This window comes from Garra rufa, chromosome 16 (genome assembly GCF_049309525.1).
Source record: "Garra rufa chromosome 16, GarRuf1.0, whole genome shotgun sequence".
Lineage (NCBI taxonomy): Eukaryota > Metazoa > Chordata > Actinopteri > Cypriniformes > Cyprinidae > Garra > Garra rufa.
This window is the reverse complement of record NC_133376.1, coordinates 20,928,583-20,948,816: the sequence shown is the minus strand read 5'-3', so window position 1 is coordinate 20,948,816 and position 20,234 is coordinate 20,928,583. Positions and strand designations below refer to the sequence as shown.

Here is a 20,234-nt window from a genome sequence, read left to right as displayed (position 1 = left end):
TTATTCACATACTAAAGGGACAGGATAGGCTGCTACTCCCAAAATGTACCAAAAAAAGTAATACCGTGATATTATACCGTCACCGTTCAAAAGATGAAAAATACCGTGATATTAATTTTAGGTCATATCGCCCACCCCTACAAATGGCTTTTAGTGTTTGTCGCTTGGATTTGTCTTTCTTTCTTTCTTTTTTTTCTTTTTTGTGCAATCAGGGTGTTTGGCAGTAAATGTTAAAAGCACTTTCCTCTAACTGCTGTAAATAAGATGGCAAAGAGTGGGACTTAATAATCCTTTCTGAATTGATCACTTTAGCCAAAGATTTTAAACAGTAGACCTTATTATTCACAGTTTAGAACATGGTGTTCAGATTATAACCCATCCAAATGCCAAGTCTTAAATGACATTTTACTGCTTTACCATAAACGTTAAAAAAAAGACAGGTAGGTAAATAATTTCTGTGTGTTCTCGAAGGCATTTACCACTTAGTACAGTAAATCATGTCGCTCTGTGCAATTTAGCACCTGGGCAGGTCTGGAGCTGACCTGACCTCTTATAAAATTTAAATATGAGTAGATAAAATGCATGTTTGAGGGATATAGGCGAGGCACTCAGAGGATTTATGCCACACTCTTTGCGGTCTGTCTCAATGCCGGTTCAATGTTGGGAGACTCGCATGTCTGTGTGTGAGAGAGAGACAGAGCACAAACCACTGATGATTCCATTATTTTCATTCATCGCTCTTATCCTCGTGGGTCTTAGACCACTGCTGTCGGCTGCTGCTGAGCTGTGGCATCACTCTGTGACTGACAGTTTCTATTAAGGCCCGTTGAAGTCTTAGACGTGTCGTAGAGCATTTAAACGACAGCTCGGATCTGTGTTGAAGGTTATTGTAGTGCCATTTCATCCTTTTCTGGATGCTAAGTGACCTCTGCTGTGCCTTGTCATTTGTCCTTGTTGCATATGTATTTAACAGCTTTGTTTTGTCATGCGTAGAAGTAACATTCCCCTTTTTCTGTTCTAAGAGATGGCACTGTGCCACAGCACAAACACTAAACGGTCCTAACGATGACTATAAAGATAAAGGTGATTCTGGACCACAAAACCAGTCTTAAGTAGCATGGGTATATTTGTAGCAATGGCCAAAAATACAATGTATGGGTCAAAATTGTTAATTTTTCTTTTATGCCAAAAATCATTAGGATATTAAGTAAAGATCATGTTTCATAGATATTTAGTAAATTTCCTACCGTAAATATATCAAAACTTAATTTTTGATTGGTAATATGCATTGCTAAGAACCTCATTTGGACGGCTTTAAAGGCAAATTTTTTTTCAATATTCAAAACTTTATAACCTGTTGGTGTGGACATTTATTTATAAGTCATTTGCCTTTAAATTGTCCAACTCTTTAAAGTTGAGACAAAATCGATTTGTCTGTTATAGTTGTGTGGTGAACATCCTTATTTACACAGAATTAGAATGAATAACAAATAACCATAATTTTAAAGTTTTAATATAGTTCTTGTCCTTGGTGAAAATGGCCCTTTATTTAACATTACTTTAAGTTTTTACTGACACAATTATCTAGCAATGAGCAATATATTTCTTTACAGCATTTATTGATCATTTGTAAATGTTAGTTAATATCAATACATTTATTGTACACTGCCGTTCAAAAGTTTGGGGGCAGTAAGATTTTTAATGTTTAAAAATAGTTTTTTTTTTTTTTTTATACGTTTCTTAAGCTCGTAAAAATTTCTATTGTTATAAAAGATTTTTATTTTTTACGATTTATCTGACAAATACAACTTATGAGCTTAATGTATTGGTAAATCAAACCTTATTGGAAAGTGTTTTCTCTTGTTGCAGAGCTCAAGCAAAATTACCTTAATGATGGCAGATAGCAATAAATTGTGCTGGATTAGTGCTTGGATGTTTTCTACTCCATGAATCTTTTTTTCTGTCTTTTCTAATTCGTTTTTGATGAGCTGCAGTCCACATTGTGAACTCTTGACAGCCTTTTTTATTTTTCCTCTTCTCATAATGAAATGTCCACTGACATTTAGTTCCAACTCTAAAGTCCTAGAGCCTGGCAGAGCTGGTATCATAACATACAATAAAGGGGCGCTTTACTCTCTATCCTCTTTTTCTCTGTGCAATTTTTTTTCATCCTGGCACCGAGAACACTTGAGTGAGCTCTACAGACTTCTGAAACTAGGAGTGATAGCTTGGAATGATGGTGATTTTCAGCCGCCGTCAGTGATTGGAAAAATGTTGCCATCCTGTTCTTGTACACAATAGATTATGCTCACTCCGTTGAATCGTGATGCCCCTAATTTACTCTAGCTTCTGTTCAATTGAAGAGATACATTCTTCAGTTGTGGAGTGCTGTACTACAGTGGGGAGTCCAGACCCATACCTGGCAGAAGCGTGCAAATCAGCAGTGGCTTTGTGCAGTGAATTGTAGAGTGAATAGTTCCTGTTCTAGGTGCTGATTGATCAATAAAACACTCCAGTCATCCTGCAAAACACAAAATGGTCTGGGCTATTAAGTAGAACACCTATTCAATTAGCTAGTAAATGGGGATGGTAAGATTTGTTTTCAAAACATTCCCGTTAGTGGGTTTCCTAAACAGCTAGGAGAATAGTCTTAACTGAAACTCTCTGAAACTGAAAGTCTATGTAATTAGACGATTTCCTGCTCTCATTTGAAAATAGTTAAACAATGGGTTGATAATGAGGACTGTCCAATGATGCAGAGCCAGTGTGAAAGACATTCAAGGCAGCTGATGAATTTGTCACTGGCCGATGCTGTGTCCTCACCAAAATGTATAATTTGGATGTTTTTAAGCCTTGCAATTTTCATTCAAGTGCAAGAAGACACAGATAAATCCATTCAGTGTGTTCTGTGCGCATAGAGAACAGTGTCAAACCTTGTATTGTGTTTCTTCCCACGTCTTCTTGAGCTTTAACGGACAAATAAATGTCTAAAATTTAACTAGTATTTAAAATGTTGCTATTATGTAAGCTTATATACATACAAGAGAACGGGTTAAAAAACAATGATAACTTTTTTTTTTTTTTTTTTTTTGTGGCAGGGCCAATAAAAAGTTGAACCACCGGTCCGATCGGGCCAGTAGTCAAAAGTATTTGGCGTTCAGCCCTGTGACTATACACAAAAGAAAGGAACAAACATAGTTTGTGTCTTGAAGTTTTATGTTGGTTATGAATGTTGGATGTTGAATATTAGGGATGCACCGATATGTATCGACCGATCACTTGCGCGTTTTGTCAGTAAAGCCGGTTCTGTAATCAGCAGTAAATGCCATCAGGTGCGTGATTTCACGTTGAGCCGTATATACTACACACAGCCGTTGTTCACTGACGAGCTGCGCACATTCACGCTGATAATGAACATTGATTTGCGCAGCTCGTCGGTAAACAACGGCTGTGTGTAGTATATACGGCTCAACATGAAATCACGCACCTGATGGCATTTACCGCTGATTACAGAACCGGCTTTACTGACAAAACGCGCAAGCATTATCGACCGATTCATATCGGTGCATCCCTATTGAATATACTTTGGAATTTGGTAAGAATTAGATGATTGAAAAGATCTACTATATCTTTAAAAGAGCACAACATTTTTTTAAACTCTGTAATGCTTAGCAAATATCAATGAATATGAAGTTCCAACCGTTACTGATAGACAGTAGTTATAATTTTTTTTTTAAATTAAGACAAAATTATAATTATTATCGGTCAGCTTCAACGCCAATGAAGGTGCATTACTAGTGAATATAGACGTGGCTACACAATCCCTAAAAACCTTAACAGTGCATATTCTATATGTGACCCTGGAGCACAAAACCAGTCCTAAGTAGCACAGGTAAATTTGTAGCAATAGCTAACAATACATTGTATGGGTCAAAATTATCGATTTTTCTTTTATGCCAAAAATCATTAGGATATTAAGTAAAGATCATGTTCCATGAAGAGATTTAGTAAATTTCCTACTGTAAATATATCAACTTAATTTTTGATTGGTAATATGCATTGCCAAGAATTTAATTTGGACAACTTTAAAAGGTGATTTTTCTGTTTTTATTTAAAAAAAAATTTTTTTTGCACCCTCAGATTCCAGATTTTGTATCTGGGACAAAGTTCATATCCTAACAAACCATACATCAATTTAAAGCTTATTTATTCAGCTTTCAGATGATGTATAAATCTCAATTAAAAAAAAAAAAAGCCCTTTATGACTGGTTTTGTGGTCCAGGGTCAAATATATAAAATTGTACTTAATGCTGAAATTAGGTCCTTTTTGACAAAAGAGTGATGAATATGTTTGGTGTTCTTTGATCAGGAAGTTGAAAGTAACTATATTAATTTAAAGTGTAATTCAACTCCTCCTACAGTTTACTGTTTAAGGTGAATACATTTGGTTGCATGATCAGTTTAACAGATTATGCATCAGTGCTTTTTTTTTATTTTTATACATGCTGTGAATTTGGCAATTTGAAGGCACGTAACTAAGCAAATGTTCTGATTTTACTCTTGTGGCCCAACAAACTAAGACACTAGATGAACTAGATAAACTGTCTGCTTTTGCAATATTTTTGGTAATCAGCATCATATCTCACTGTGCCCTCAAATGTTTTTAATCCAGTTTTCCTCTCGAGTACATAAACTGATTTTCCGTCTGGTGAATTTTGTTGTATATTCACGGTGGCCATAATTTGCCTTTTGCTCAGTAAGTGCATGTCACTGTCACAGTCGACTTTCTTGTCAGATGTAGTTTTCCAAACAGTTAATCATAAGTCTTATTTGAAAGGAACAAATCACTCTTATTTTTCTCCTGGTTGAAGAGAAGACATGCAGCCTAGTCTGCAAGGTAAGTGTGTTCAGTGAATTGGTATGTACTCGATGTTTCTGAGCCGTCGTTGGGAACGGGGCCACATCTCCACCTGGTTCAGCATTGACACATGTCTGATTCTGCCATTGCCAGAGTATTATTCCACCCTAAGAAGGGGAAAATTATTTTACTTTTATAAAACTTAAAAATCAAAATGTAAACTGACACATTTACTTTTAATAAGCATTCTTCTTAAGCTTTCATGACATTGGAAGGGTGTAGACAGTGTAATTCCAATAATGGGTTAAAGGAGCCAAGATATTTAAATTCATAAAGAATGTTCTCTTTGTCCTTTACCAATGAAGATTAAATGGCTGTCTCCTGTTTAAGGAAGCTTGCGTGTTAACATGACTGACCTTGAGCTGCTTATTTTCTCTGGAGATTGAAAAAAAAATAGCACACTGTTTCTTTCCGTCCATCAAATGCATTGTGATTTGTACATTTAAATGACAGTAAAAATCCAAATTATGTATGCTAGCCCAGCAATGCTTGGGGAAAGAGAGTGAAAAGAGTTACTTTAAATGCAAGCAAGCGTGTTTAATGCATTGTCTCCTTCTGGAGAAACAGGATGAATCATTGAGTGCTCCTCAAGCCCAAAAACGTAGCTGCTTTAGAAATATTTGAAATGGTTTTGTGCTCCGCTAGGGACTGCAGTTGCGGTTTGCCGTTTAAAGCCACATTTAGACCAACATTTAGAGGCTTAATCTAGGCGAGGTGGTCCCGGGAATTAGCATTACACACTTCCTGAAATGTCTTGTAATTGCATTTAATAAATATCCAGAGGAGCCGAATAAATTGTTTTCCAGCAGATAAATGAGGTTAGGCCGAGATTAATTGCCTCTGAACCCCCCAAAACAAATATTTCAATTAGTTTGACCCAAGCACAAATGGTGCCGCATGCTTTCAAAAACCAAGCCCCATGAACCAGGGTGATTTATCTTGTAGTTTAAATGCTTGGCTTTATGTTGCACTCATTTTTAATGACTTCTTTGTAAGTACTTTTCCACCTAATATCCTATATATTATTTTTTTCATATCCTTATTGATCTGTGTGTTGTTTTTCCTTTAAGTTTGAAGCAGCTCGGAGAAAAAGAGAAAAGATCTACCCGAACCCTTGTTTGTTTTTCCGTTGTTCATTTTACCAAATCTTGCCTTGTAAGACAAAGCTGTTTATGAAATGCACGCAGACAGCGAGCCTTTGAATGGTTCAAAAACAGAAATCAATGGCTTGCTCGAGCTTCAAAAGCTAGCGTGGCTCTTTCGGTTTAGTTTTGATCTGGTGAGCATTTGTTAGAACTAGATAACTGTCTTTTGTTGCTGGAAAACAATGTTAGAGAAGTGTCCCAGCTCCTTTCCTTTCAAATCCACCACTGAATGGAAATATTTTATATTTTTTTTCCAAGGGCAGAATCATTCAGTCTAGTGGCTAATAAATATTGCTGTCATGGATAATGGCATTTGTCCACATTCACTTTGGTGATGTAGCATTTCTGACTCTAAACTGGGTTTTGCCGTAGTGATTGTCAAGGGCATCATTGGCCTCATAGGTAATATAGCAAAACACATTTTCTCCTGATATATTGTCAGGATCCAAAGAGAAATGGTTATTTAATGGTCCCACAGGTTTGATTCCTGTCACGCTGGCTCTTTTACAGTCTTCCTCAAGATTGCATTGTTTCTCAGAGTGGCATTACATGTCCATTTAGCTCATATAGACACATGCTCAAGCTCTTGTTGTTCACAGCATTCAGATAAAAAAAATCTTGTAAGCTGCTTGTTTTATGAGACATTTAAAGCCGTCGACTTTGTAGGATTGTTTTGCAAATGGCGTATTAAAAGTTAATAGCCTGTGCTGGTCCTTGTGATTTTTGAATACGTCGCAGACGTATTGTGATGATGTGTGGCTTGTTTTCAAGGGCGACCGTTTTATATTGGGTTTAGCGAAAGGTCTGTGTTATTAACAGAGTTTAACAATATCATTGAAGTGTTTTTTCTGAAATGAGCTTGGAAATTAACACAGTGCTAGCTATTGTTGTATGCTTAGTGCATGCTATATCTTTTGTTGTTTGAAACCGAAAAGCCGAAAATAGATTCTTGCATTATCCTCTATGGAGAGATGTTAGGCTTTCGATATGTAGTGTCTTTTTTTCTTTTGGCTGGAATGGGCTCTAAGGAGCAGTCGTAGCATGAATATTAATGAATTAAAAATTGAAAGGGCAGGAGGTGAACATTTTAAGAAATTAGATTTCACCTTGCACAGCAGAACTTTCTCTCTGTAAGATTTAATAATGATTGAAGCATTAAGTCGTGCTCATGTCTTCTCTCATCGTCGTCCGGGATACTAAAAACTCTTGCAGAGGTGCCGCTGTGTCAGAGATATGCTCTGGTAGTTTGACGTATGAGGTTGTATTCAAAGCGGCCAAGGATCGTTCCCCAGGTAATTAGGGCGCATGGGCGGTTGCATACATTTGTGTTGAAACCTTCTTAATAAATCAAAAGATCTTGTCACCTTTTGCCGGTGACACCGCTTTTTCATTTTTATAGATCATCAGAGCAGACAGTGCGAAGGACGAGAAAAGATCCCCACCGTGAACAAGGGAGCATTGGTATTCAAACCCTGGAGGTTCAATAACCCACCTTGGAATCGGCCTCACGGCAGGCTTCAGCCTAAAGTTGACAGTATGAAGACAGATAGCATGCCATGTTTATTAACCGCTCTGTACGATTTGCCAACAGCGACTGGATGCCACAACTGATTGCTCTGTGAAGACAGATGAACGCTGCAAAGCTTGACATGCCCCATTCTCTGCCCCTCAATCCTGAGCCGAGGCTTAGTAACTACATGTTGTCCAGTTTTGCGGACCCCTCTCTTGAATACTGAAGAGTGGCTATCATGCGGCTTCTCTGGCGCATGTATCAGGTGTCTTTATAAGACCTGTGACGTTTCAGCGGCCGCGATGTTGTTCCTTGCCTGCGACAGGTATAGGCGTATGAAATGAAAAGGTCACCCTCGTATACATAATGTACTGAGCTGTTTCTAGTGAGGGGGCACTGTTGAAAAAGTCATGTTTCTAAATAAACTGCAGTGCTGTAAGTTTATTCAAGGGAAATTAACAAGGCTTATGAATGTTAGCTGTTATTGTTCATTTTTACTTTTTTAAAAAACATACTTTTTTGTCTTTTGACATAACATCTTCTATAATATTCAATATTCATAAAGTAAAATCACTTTAAAATGGCATATTGTTTTAGTCGACGCATTTTCATTTAATTAATTCAATTAAACTTGCCATTTATGATTTGATTGTTGAATAGTGTTTACTTTAAAACCATTATTGGCATTGTTTATAGTGCCGTTTATTCATCATTTTAATTATTAAATTAAAACGGTTTGCTAATTTTTCTCATTGACAATCTTAAAAAACAAAAAAAACAAATGTCTTGTCAACAAAATTAACACTAATTAGCTGTGCAAATGGACCCTTTTATGCATATTTTTTTAACACATAAAATTATTTAGTTATGTTACTCCATCGTTTCTCAAAGTCTTAAGGCCTGTTCACACCAAGAGCAAAGACTGTAAAGAAAACTACAGTGCTGTTCAAAAGTTTTGGATTAGTATTTTTTTTTTTTTTTAAGACGTCTGTTATGCTTCAATTTAATCAGAAAGCAACAAGAAGAAAAAATAATGTGACCCTGGTACACAAAACTAGTCTTAAGTAGCATGGTCATATTTGTAGCAATAGCCAATATACATTGTATGGGACAAAATTATCGAATTTTCTTTTATGCCATAAATCATTTGGATATTATATGTTCCATGATAATATTTAGATTTTTTTGCACCATCAGATTCCAGATTTTCAAATGGTTGTATCTCAGCCAGATATTGTCCAAACAAACCACACATCAATAAAAAGCTTATTTATTCAGATTTCGGATCTTAATGAAAAAAATAAAACCCTTATGATTGGTTTTGTTGTCCAGGGTACATATGAAATATTGTTGCAATTTTCTATTTTAATATACTTTAAAATATAATGAATTTCTGTGATGTAAAGCTGACTTTTCATTAGCCATTACTCCAGCCTTCAGTAATGAATCACACGATTCTTCAGAAATCATTCTAATATGCATTCTAATAAAAAGTTCTAAAGAACGGCATTTATTCAAAGTAGAACTCTTTTTCTAAGTCTTTACTATCACTTTTGTTTTAAATCAACTTAACACATCCTTGCTAAATAAGTATTAATTTCTTTCAACCCTAAACATTGAATTGAAGTGTAAAATCACAGGTTCCAAAAAAATATTAAGCAGCACAATAGTTTTTCAACATTGATAATAAATCAGCATTAGAATGATTTCTGAAGGATCATGTGGCACTGTAGACTGGAGTAATGGCTGCTGAAAATTTTTTATCCAGCTTTGCATCACTGGAATAAAAAAAAAATGTACAGTATAAAATAGAAAATTGCTAAATTTTATAATTTTACAATATTACAGTTTCTTTTTCTGTATTTTTAATCAAATAAATGCAGCCTCGATGAGCAGAAAATACTTCTTTAAAAAACATTAAAAATTTTACTGATCCCAAACTTTTGAAAAGCAGTGTCTATCAACATTCACACCAGTGGATGATAGCATATGTTTATTCTAAGCACGTGCGCGTCTGCTGCTTTAAATCCTCAAACTTGTTGTCTTAAAGTGATTCCAATGGTATTGTTAGCTGTGGTGTGGAGAACAGTTTTTAAAATTACATCTTTGTTGTCATCTTGGTTATCATCCTTGGTGTAAACAGGCCTTTACACTATAAACTATATATGACAATTGAATAAGAAATTAGTTTGGCTAGACTCTAGACAGGGTTTTGGCAGTTCCCTCCACTTGTATATCTCTTCTTATGGGTTTCTGACTAAACCTAATTCATTTTGTCTGGTCCGGTCCGGTCCTGTCCAAGATGTGTTTTTGGGTTCCAGGAAAGAGCAACTTTATAATGTGGAAAGCTGTAAATGTTAGAGGTGTTTGCTGACGAGAATCCAGATCGATGCATCCTCCCTGGTAAGCGTTTTCAAGATTAATTGGAAGCTCATAATAAATGCTTCAAACATATGCAGCTCTCGAGTCCTTGAACCCCATAGGTTGTTGAGTTTCCAGCTAGCGTTTCTCTAATGCCTGGTTGTGTTATTGCTTCTGGCCTGATTGAAAAGGTTTGTTTTTGATTGAATAAACATGGAGTGGTACTAGGAAAACTGGGCTATAGTTGTAACATCTGGCTGGTCCTTAACTTTAAGATCTCAATGTAATTTTCTTTCGATATATCTGATTGCTTCTCAAGAGCACCTCTTCAGAAGGTTCAAGGCAATAATTGGATTTCCTTAAACTGTGCACATGGTCTCTTGACTGTATTCAGCAAGTCAATGATGAGTGCGATGCAGATGTATCACCTGTGGCACTGAGAAATAATGGGCAAGCGTGATGGAATCCAGATAGGGGTAATTATAGCACGCTTGCATCATATTTGATTACGAAGACCTCGTGGGTGGCAGTGGCAGGCCTTCTCTGTGCTGTTTTCAGCTCCGCTCGTTTCTGATGGCATGGTATTTTAGCCATGAAAATGCTTTTCTATTCGGTTGTGTAACTCCTTTTGTTACCAAGCCTTGTAGCATGAAGGTCACTTCTATTGACGAGTCAAAGAACAGCTATGTCAGTGTTATTAGGGCTCTTTTCTTTACCTGCTGCTGTGGATTAGCTCTGACTCATTGCATTAGCTCTGCGTGCACCTTGATATCTGGTATTACTTCCCTCCGATGCTTAGATGTGTCAGACATTCTCATGAATAGGGCTGCATAAAGTTACTTCTGGTCAGAACAAGGATAATGAATGTCTTTGTTCGTCACACCCTAGATGGTAATGAACACAAATTCGGTTTGGCTGAACACTGTTTCCTTGGCAACCATGTGAGAGATAAATGGAGCGTTTTGTCATTTAAATCCTGCGTGTCCACATCTAGTGATGGTCATCATCATTAACAATGTAGAAATCAAATGTGATGGCTGGTTCTTTTTTCTTTCTGGAGCATTTAAATGCTCTTTAAACTTGGTTATCTTTTCTGCATCTGTTTCCATGCATTGCATCACTGCGTTATTATAAACTACAGCTCTAAACATAACATTTAAAAATCATTAATTTCTAATACACACACATTCTACTATTATTATTATTATTTTTTTTTTAGGCAAGGAATTAGCTAATGTAACATCACAGTCTGATTACATGTGGAAAGAAAATAAATACTGTCAGCTAAAACCTATTTATCTTTTAGCCTTTGCAGAATAGAGGTTGTGCGCTTGACATGCGCAGCTAGTAATTAGCACCACAACATTTGGTATCATCTTAACGTCCAAGGGCAGAAGCACTTCAGCTGAATCTAACGAAAAAATGCTTTTATTTGTCGGTGGCTGGTTCATTGAGCCGCATTGCGCCTCTTGCTATCATTTCCTTTTTGTTGACCGCTTTGATCAGGGAGTGGATGAGGGATGACTACCCTTGGTGGCTAATGGAGCTTCGGCCCTTTGCTTTAATATAGTTCATTTTGAGAGACTTGTTTTGAAGAGAGGTGTCCATTCATCCTCTGTGGTTCCTGAGAGCCCTGAGCTCTAAGGAAATGATGCAGAGAGAAAAAGAAGCCTCTTTTTCGTGGACTTAAAAACAGAGGGAGCAAATTAACATTTGGAGCGACTGCCGTGGTACAATAAGAAATCCTCTAGAAGTATTAGGCTGTTTTCATCTGGTCTCGCAGTTGGCTTTTCTTTTGTGTGTAGCCGGTGACTTCCTGCAGGGTTTAAACGAGCTTTCGTAATTGGGAACACGGCGTACAGTTGGAGCGCGAAGTTGAGACGCACAACATCCTCTCACTTTCTTATGGTTATCTTGGTGTACTTAAATCTCAAGTTAAATCACTTCTGTTTTCATTTCCTCAGACTGGGACAGACCTCTGCCATGTAGGGCCGCAACCAAATTAAAAAGTGACCTTTGGAGTTAATAGCTTCCTTTCCCAGTGAGTGAAAAGCCTTAGAAAGCCGCCGCATCTGAAGCCTCTGTAGTCACAAAGCCTTTTCTTTTACACACTCCGTCTGGCCAAGAAATGGCTGTCCTCTATAAATCATGTTCAGCTTCAGCCTTCCCCAACAACTTTCCTTTTTTCTCAGTGGGAGCAGCATCGGTGAACCAGTGGTCAACAGCTGCCCGGAGGGAGTCGACCAATCGCTTCTCCTCTTTAGCTTACGCCTGCAGTAAAATCATTAAAATCAATTCTATCGTCTGGGTAACAAGATCCTGAGATTTACAAAAGATATAAAGTCTTTAAACTCTGAGGCAGTGATCACGGATGACACACACAGTATTGTCGTTCAAGTGTTTGGATAGATGAATGTATTATTTATAGAAAAAGCATTAAAATGGCTACGTAAAAGCGGATATTCATTCTGCCTGATGTATTGGACTCCCAAGGTTAGGCGTACAGTAACAGTCAGGGTATTATTTATGTTTTTGGTCCCCTTCATTCTGCACTGGAAATTGGTTTTCTTCCAGCTTGCCCTGCAGTGCTTGTGCAATGCACAGTATATAACACCGGCGGCTAGCTGTTGTGGCATATGCTTGCTGCCACCCTCACACTTTTTGAAACCTCCACAGAGGCTGCAGCTGCAATGCTATGGGGTAAATCACTGTACCTATGTTTTATTTAGTGTATTTAATATTTATATTTTAGTTTTTTTAGATTTTGCAGTTTCTGTATGAGCACAATTCTTCCACCCCTTGGCCAAAGATTTTGCAGAATTATTTTCTCCGAATAATACCATTTTGGATGAAAATCAGTAGTGTGGGTTCTGAGTGACTAACTTGCCTTTTCATTCCATTTATTTTTGGAAGAGTATTTCTAGAGCGTCTGAGACCTCAGTAATTTCCCACTGGTGGTGTCATGCATCAGCACCATTTTACGTTTTCTGCTCACCAAAAAACCTCTGAGGAATGGAGATGGAAAAACCTGTCCAGACGGATATGTATATATGTGGCACTTCACGTGAGCAAAGTAATGGTCACATGAAATTCTCCTGCGAAACTTGTGCTGCTTTTCTGCCACCGTCCACCCGACCTACCGCTATTTAGATCGGATTTAAATCAAGAACCAGTGGGCTAGATAATCATTTTCAACCAATGTCAATCATTTTGTGTTTATAATAGCATTTTAAAACCGATTCAAACAGTATTCTGCCTTGGGCTAGAGTGGAATCTCGGTCGTGCTGTTGCGTTTGATGCCAGTCATTCAGGCAGGTTGTTATCTGGGTTTAGAAGGGCAGGTGAGTGCCGGGTTATGATAATGTTAATGATATCAGAAGCCATTTACTTCAGAAGGGCACCTTGCCTGAAGCCCAGACCAAATACCCTGAGTGCACCATGCTTAAAAGCCTTTCAGCCATCTCTGTATTCAGCACGTTTGATACATGATAGAGTTTCTCCATTCCTTTGTGTAGAAGATATTTGAAAGGCAAGACCTTGGGTACCTAAAGAGTATATTAGACCAAAGCGTTTATAAATTGTAACATTTTTATTTAAAAATATACGTCTTAAGGAAAAAAAAAATCTTTTCAGTTGGCCACATCTTTACCCACTATACAGATATGAAATAGTACATATTACAATACAAAAGGAAAAAGCGGGGGTTTTGGGGAGAGGAGGGTGAGAAGCATTCATTTTTGCACAAAGAAGTTTTTGGGTTGTGATTTGAAAGGGGCTTTTTGGCCAGAGTGAGCAGCAGGACTTCAGCTTATGGCAAGATATCCCTCCCCCCCAAAAAACAGTTTACAGGAGTGCAAATGGATTCATGTTCAGTGGTTTTTGTGATTGCTTATAAGCTGATAGTTTAAACAGATTACAGTGTTTGTCATTAAAGTCATTGTCCCCCACCGTATGTGCCTAAACTATCAGATCAGGATGGTGAGGCTTGTCCTTTTTTTCTTTCCTTTTTTTTTTTTTTTTTTCTTTTTTTTTTGGGATGGTGCTGATGTTCATGTTTTTTTTTTAAACATGCAAGGTGTTTTTGAGGAATGCAGAAAGCAAAGGTCAGCTTCACTAAATCCAAAACAAAGCCACACCATTGGAGGTTGTTGGCTCAGTAAACGTAAGCTGTACTTTTCCTCGTTCAGTCCAACAGCATTTGATGAAATGCATTTTGGATTGATATTTCCTAGCTACACCTCTGGCTGCACAGAAAAGATCAGCTACACAGACCTCCATTCCCTTTTTGTTTGTTTTTACCAACATAAGAGTGTTTTGCACGGTTGGAGACAATTTAAGCAGCTGTTCCTCACTCATGGTATTTTACAGCACCCTCTAGAGGACAACTTTAATCAATCTCCTCAGGTATGCTTAATTTCAGTATTGGATAATTACCTAAGTTTAGTTTTTTTTTCTGCTACCGTTAAGTAGGTGACAAATGTGGTAATTTCTCAGATTTTGAGCTTTTCTTTAAAAACCTCTGCCTATGATGTGTTTTATTTTTAGCTGTTTTTTAAGCAATGTAGTTGATGACTAATTTTTTTTCAGCAATGAGGCAATAAGCCTTGTTGCTGCAAAACTAGGGTGGCGTTCAGCTTTCCGGCTCTTGCCCAGGGTGTTATCAGTCACCGTTTTGTCATGCATCTCTTTTTTTTTTCTCTAATGCTTTCTGTACCCTGATTTAGCCTCATTCTGTGACTCCTAAGATGCTCATTGACTTCAATTAAATGCTAACCAGTGTTTGTGTTCCCTGTACCCCCTTGTGCATCCCAGCCCCCAACTCCTGATTGCAACACAAAGAGCTACTGCAGCAGCGGCTTTAGTTTGATGCTAATGTCTGTCCTCTCAGTGCTGCATACAAATGTCTCCTGACCCAGCCTCCTGCCGTCTTCTGCATGCTCTCCTGAGAGCTGCGCTGCGCTTTACTTCAGCTTTTCTCTCTGTTTCTGTTTCTTTATCCTCCTTCGTATGAACCTTTGGATATTTCTTGCACGGACGAAAAATTGCCTTTTTTTGTCTTTTATGGGCTAAAAGGAGCAAGGCTATGAAGTAATAACTCTCTTTTTGAGTCCTGCTTTTGTACTGGCTAAGGAGGCTGAAACTTGCAGGGCAGAGGTTTTGGGTGACAGACTATTAGATTCATTTTCCCCAGGCTTAATTGACCCAATGTTGAAGCTGTCAGGTGTGATTATGCTCTTTGCTGCATTCGAACAGTGCGACGGCAAGCGTACGCATGTATTTTTAGGAGGCAATTGTCAGTGTCCTCTGCATGCCGCCTTTTTGTAGTTCTTCCCCTCTCCCTAGGAAGTAGTTATCGCTGGTGTTTGCTTCATTCGTCTAGCATCGTTTGAAGGTCTCTACCATTAATTAATGATGCAGTGATCTAAGCAGCATTGTTCTATCACAGTGAGGATGTCAGTGTTCGGAGCCATCTTATGTAAGAATATATGGACAATGATAATTGAGCAATTGCCTCTGTTTAACATTTAGTAAATCCCTGCTGAAGTCGTAAAAGAGGGAGCTCGTTCAGACATTTTGTTAAAACCAGTGCCGAGCCATATTGGACATTAACCTTTTCACACAAAGTGCTAGGCTTGAAGATTTCAAGGAAGTGGACAGTTTATTGAATTTAACCAAATGCAGAAACGGGAAGGCAGTTAAGTGTTCTCATTAGTTCAAATTTAAGACTCGATCAAAGTGAAACGATCATTTCTGCCACATAAGGAAGCCAAATGCGAGTGGATTGAATTCCCTGTTCAAATCTAAATTTCATTATGTGGCTCAATTTGTAACAGTACTTGTTTTGAATTTAGAAAATGTGAGTTTAAAAAATATGCTTTGTGTCCATCTGATTTTTTTTTTGTTTCCTCTCCCCAAAAGTGAATATGTGAGTGAGATCTATAGTGTTGCTAACGTGCACCAAAGTCTTTGTTTTTTTTTAAAATCCTTTTAAATTTGCACTGCTCAGCATATGTAACACTATTTTTCCATGAAATAAAATTTCACCATTTATCAGAAGATATGTCATTTTATAAACGGTTTTCTGGAGCACAGGGTTCCAGGCTGTTTGGCTATAGATTTCTCATCTCCTCTGTGCTGCAGAATACATAGTACACAAACTGGTGATGCAGTGACACATCCAACCTTCCTCTGCTGAGATTGATTGCCCCAGCTAGATATGAACCTTTGCATTTGTATTACAAAAATAAACTTGTGGATTTCTCTATATTTCCTCTTTTTCAAATTCATCCCAGTCATCTCAAGCTTTCATAGATTTCCAAAGCTAACAATTTCAAAGAAATATTCTTCTTCGTACAAACTGAAAAGGGGAAAAAAAGTCCAAAAGCAAACCCTGTATCTTTTGAAATGGACATATGGTTAAACCCAGAAACTGCAGGAATAAATAGAGTTTATACTTCACACTCTTTGTAAGGCAGTTGCTGACATTTGCACTGCCCGTAGCCATTGATGATCACAAGCGCGCCCTCCTCGTGACTGGGCTCGTACTCGTTATAGGGCACCTGTGTGGCTAGGTCCGCCATTGGCTGCCGCTGCTGGGTCCTCATCTGTCGCCGGTTCTGAATGGCCGAGCAATGGCGGATCCGCCTCAGAGTGGGAGGGCAGCACTTTCGCGATATGTACACTACAAAAATGATGAGAAAGAAGGAAAACAACAGAGCCATAGTTCCAATGATGACCCTCTGGGTCAGCAATGTGTTGTCCATCGCCGAGTAGTCCTCAGTAACGTCTGCCCCCTCCACCGTCATGGTAGTAGCGAGGGCAGTGCGTGGGGGTTGGGTGGTGGTGGTGGTAGTAGTGACAATCGTAAAGCTCCCAAAATCCTCTGCATAGAAGTCCTGCGTAGGGGTAGGCATATTTCCGAACAGGGAGCTCGTGATCTCAGGGAGCATGGCCTCCGTGCTGGTACTGGTCAGTACGACCGGGGCCGAGAAATTTTGGCAAAGTTGGAATCCGTAAACTGCATCCAGTATTTCCTCGCCCTGCGCGTACTCAGGACTGTGGCAGAGGATGGAATGCTCCCACCGACCCTTAAAGGTGCTCAGCCAAGTGGCCAAATTGCAGATCCGTTTGGTACATTCCCATAGGTTGCTCGACAGCCCGATGGAATTTAGGGACTTCCACATATCCATAATTTGGGTGTCGAGGCTGGTCAGTTTGTTGTTATCCAGCAGCAGGATCTTGAGGTTGGGCAAAGTCTCAAACACGTCGGGGGTGAGTACTCGTATCTCGTTCCCGGTGAGATCCAGTTTCTCCAGAGTTGTCCATTTCCATTCCATGGTGCATGTTAAATTGTTGATCTTGTTCCACTGGAGATAAAGGAACTGGAGGGCAACCAGACGAGGGAAGTGCGCCAAGTTAATCTTGGTCAAGTGATTGTGTTCCAAATGGAGCTCCCGCAGCTTAATTAACCCAGCGAAGCCATTCCGGGCCAGGCTACGGAGCCGGTTGTTGCTCAGGCCAAGGTATTCCAGACTCCGGCAGTCCCAGAAGGCCCGCACGGGTGTCGTGCGCAGTGAGTTTGACCGCAGGTGCAGGATCTGGAGTTTCCGGAGCCCGTGAAAGAGCTCGGGCTCCAGAGCTGTCATCTGGTTGAAAGAGAGATCCAAGATCTGCAGGTTGATGAGGTGGATGAAGGTTGTGTTTGGCAGCTTGGTGATGCGGTTTGAGCTCAGGTTAAGGTCCTTGAGCTTGTACAGCCCCTGGAAGGCATCCTCATGCACGGTGGTTATTTGGTTGTGGTCCAGGTGAAGCCAAGTGAGCTGGGTGAAGCCAAAGAACTGGTCTGAGCTGAGCTCGCTGATGCTGTTGTGTCTGAGCGAAAGTCCAAGGGCCCCTTTATCCACACCGTCTGGGGGCGCCAGGAGCCCCTGCGTGTCGCAGTAAAACTGCAGGTCTTCACATCGGCATTTCTGGGGGCAGGTTGTGCATGACACAGGAGGGAGGCACAGTAGCATGCTGATCACACAAAGTGCCGCTGGTGCTTGTCCCACCAATGGCCACCTTGAATGGAAACCTGGGTGGGTTTAAAGATAAGAAAATAAACCGGGGGGAGGGAAATCTAATCTCTGCAGTACACAGAAACATTTTTTTTTCATTATCATGCGCACTCTCTGTATTTGTCAACATATTCAAAGCAATCTGCTTGTTGATCCAAGATTTATTAAAATGTTTAAGGGGAATGTTCGATGACTTGCACTGATAGTTATGGTTACTCAAGTACATTAATTATTCATCCATATGTTTGAACTGCAATATTAGCATTTTATTTGCAGGTTGTATTTAAAAAAAATAATGAAAAACATTTTTACCCAGTCATTTTTATAAGTGGCTTGTCAGTCATCTTTTATTTCCCTGCTGCAAATTACTGCTTGTTAAATATTACAAGTCTACTAAGTAAAAAAAAAAAGGAAAGCAGCTTTTTAAATGCATAGATGTTTCTAGAGACCCTGCCAGCCACTGTCCCCCCTCCTATTCACTACATTGCCTATTCAGGTCCAGACTCTGTGAATAAAAGGGCTAACTTACCCATTCTTTTGTGTACATCGGAGGCTGCATTCAACTGTCTTTTTCCGCAGACTTTTGGAGCAGCCAGATGGAAGAGAAATCCAAAGGGAAAAAAGCCTTTTGGGTAAATACAAAAGGAATCAAGCTCTTCAGAAATAAAGAAGTGCTGAGCCCCCCCAGTTGAACCGAATTCAGGAATTCCATGTCCTGGGATGCTGTTTTTTCTCTCTCTTTCCGGTCTGTCCTTTTTTCGGTCCTGCTATTCAATTCCCAGATTAAAAATAGACAAGCATTATTTGCCTTCCAAGAATCCTTAAATTTGAAGTTGATGATTTGCATCCAAAGCAGCACCGTTGAGCAGATCCCCTCCGTCCCTTAGCTGCCTCTTTCCTTTTCCACCGCAATGATGTCAGCTCAATTGGTTAATTGAAGATCACGCATTCCTCTTTCACGGCTCGAGGTCCTTCATCCCTAACTTGTTGATGGCAGGCTGAGGCTGCACTTGCGACGCCAGTTCCGTGTGGCTCTGCTGTGTTGTGTGGAGTCTCGGCACCGAGGAAGGGGAGATGCAGTGAGGGGAAAAGCAGAGCAGAGGAGAGGAGCTGAGATGTTATTCTGTGCTTTTGTTGCAGCCACTCACTGCTACAGAGTGGTGGCAGGCTGGCGTCGATCATCAGTGCAGTTTCTCTCTCTCTTCCTCTCCCTCTCTCTCTCTCTCTCATGCGCGCTTTGGTTCGCTCCCTGGCTCGCTCACTTTCCGCCTTGCACACTTGCACAGTGCTTTGGCGTTTGATTCAACGCACCCTCCCCCTCCCTTACTTTTTTTTCCTCTGGTTCGTCACAGTCAGAATATTGATAACTGCAACGTGTTGCGGTAGTTCACAGTCGAAATGAACAATTACATTAAATCTCCTCGTCTGCTTCCTGTCTGGTCAGTTTCTATATTGTGTGTATGTATGATATATATATATATATATATTAGTTTTTTTTTTGTGATGAAGCTAGGTGCTTTACTACTTTGCAGTAGTAAATTAAAACATATTAGGTGATTTCAAATTATTTTTAGGTCTTTAGTTCAATTAAGTGTTAATGAATGAATTTACAATATAATTATGTTGGCACAGGAAGCTCATACTTAATTTGACATACGATTACTTGCAGTCAGATTATTCCTTCCGTTCTCTCTCCCTTTCACTCGTTCAGGTTTTCAACACGAAACGCGTCACAAGGAAACCGACGTCACAGAGACCTTTTATACTCTTGTCGATCTGCGGTGGTGGGGACAGAGTCTGAATGCTGGACTTAATAGAGCATTCACACTGCATAGCCCCACAGGAGATTCCACTAAACATAAGACGTGCACAACGTAGCTGTTGTCTGCATTTTTCTCTGCTCCCCTGTCTTTTGGATAATTTCTCTTCATGTGGGTTTGCTGAATGTAATGGAATGGAAATGAAACCATTCCTTTTTTAATGAAATCAAGCCTGATGTGTTGGATGACAGCCTATCAGGCTTACTGGCTAAACATGTATGAAAAGGGATGTTTTTGCAAATCAGAATCCATTTTGATCTGGATGGGTTTTAATCCAGATTTTTTTTTAGATTGTTTTTATATACTTCATATTTATTTATGATAAACAGATTTCATTTAGTCAACTTTTGTTTGCTCTCAGACTTGAAACTCAAGACCACTGCAAAGACACTTTTCTAAATCCATCCTTTCAAAACTATGCCG

The 20,234-nt window shown here is 39.2% G+C and overlaps 2 protein-coding genes across 2 annotated transcripts in view; one reads left to right on the top strand and one right to left on the bottom strand.

Annotated features, from left to right (window-relative positions):
* ctnna1 (catenin (cadherin-associated protein), alpha 1) overlaps positions 1-20,234 on the top strand; it is a 121,076-nt gene that overhangs the window by 36,300 nt on the left and 64,542 nt on the right. The gene's annotated exons all lie outside the window — the stretch shown is intronic.
* lrrtm2 (leucine rich repeat transmembrane neuronal 2) lies at positions 14,481-19,125 on the bottom strand. Its single transcript, XM_073821038.1, has 2 exons — positions 18,521-19,125; positions 14,481-18,008 (listed from the first exon to the last, which is right to left on the bottom strand). Exons 1-2 carry the CDS (start codon positions 18,522-18,524, stop codon positions 16,384-16,386), a joined length of 1,629 nt encoding a protein of 542 aa, XP_073677139.1. The 5' UTR covers positions 18,525-19,125; the 3' UTR covers positions 14,481-16,383.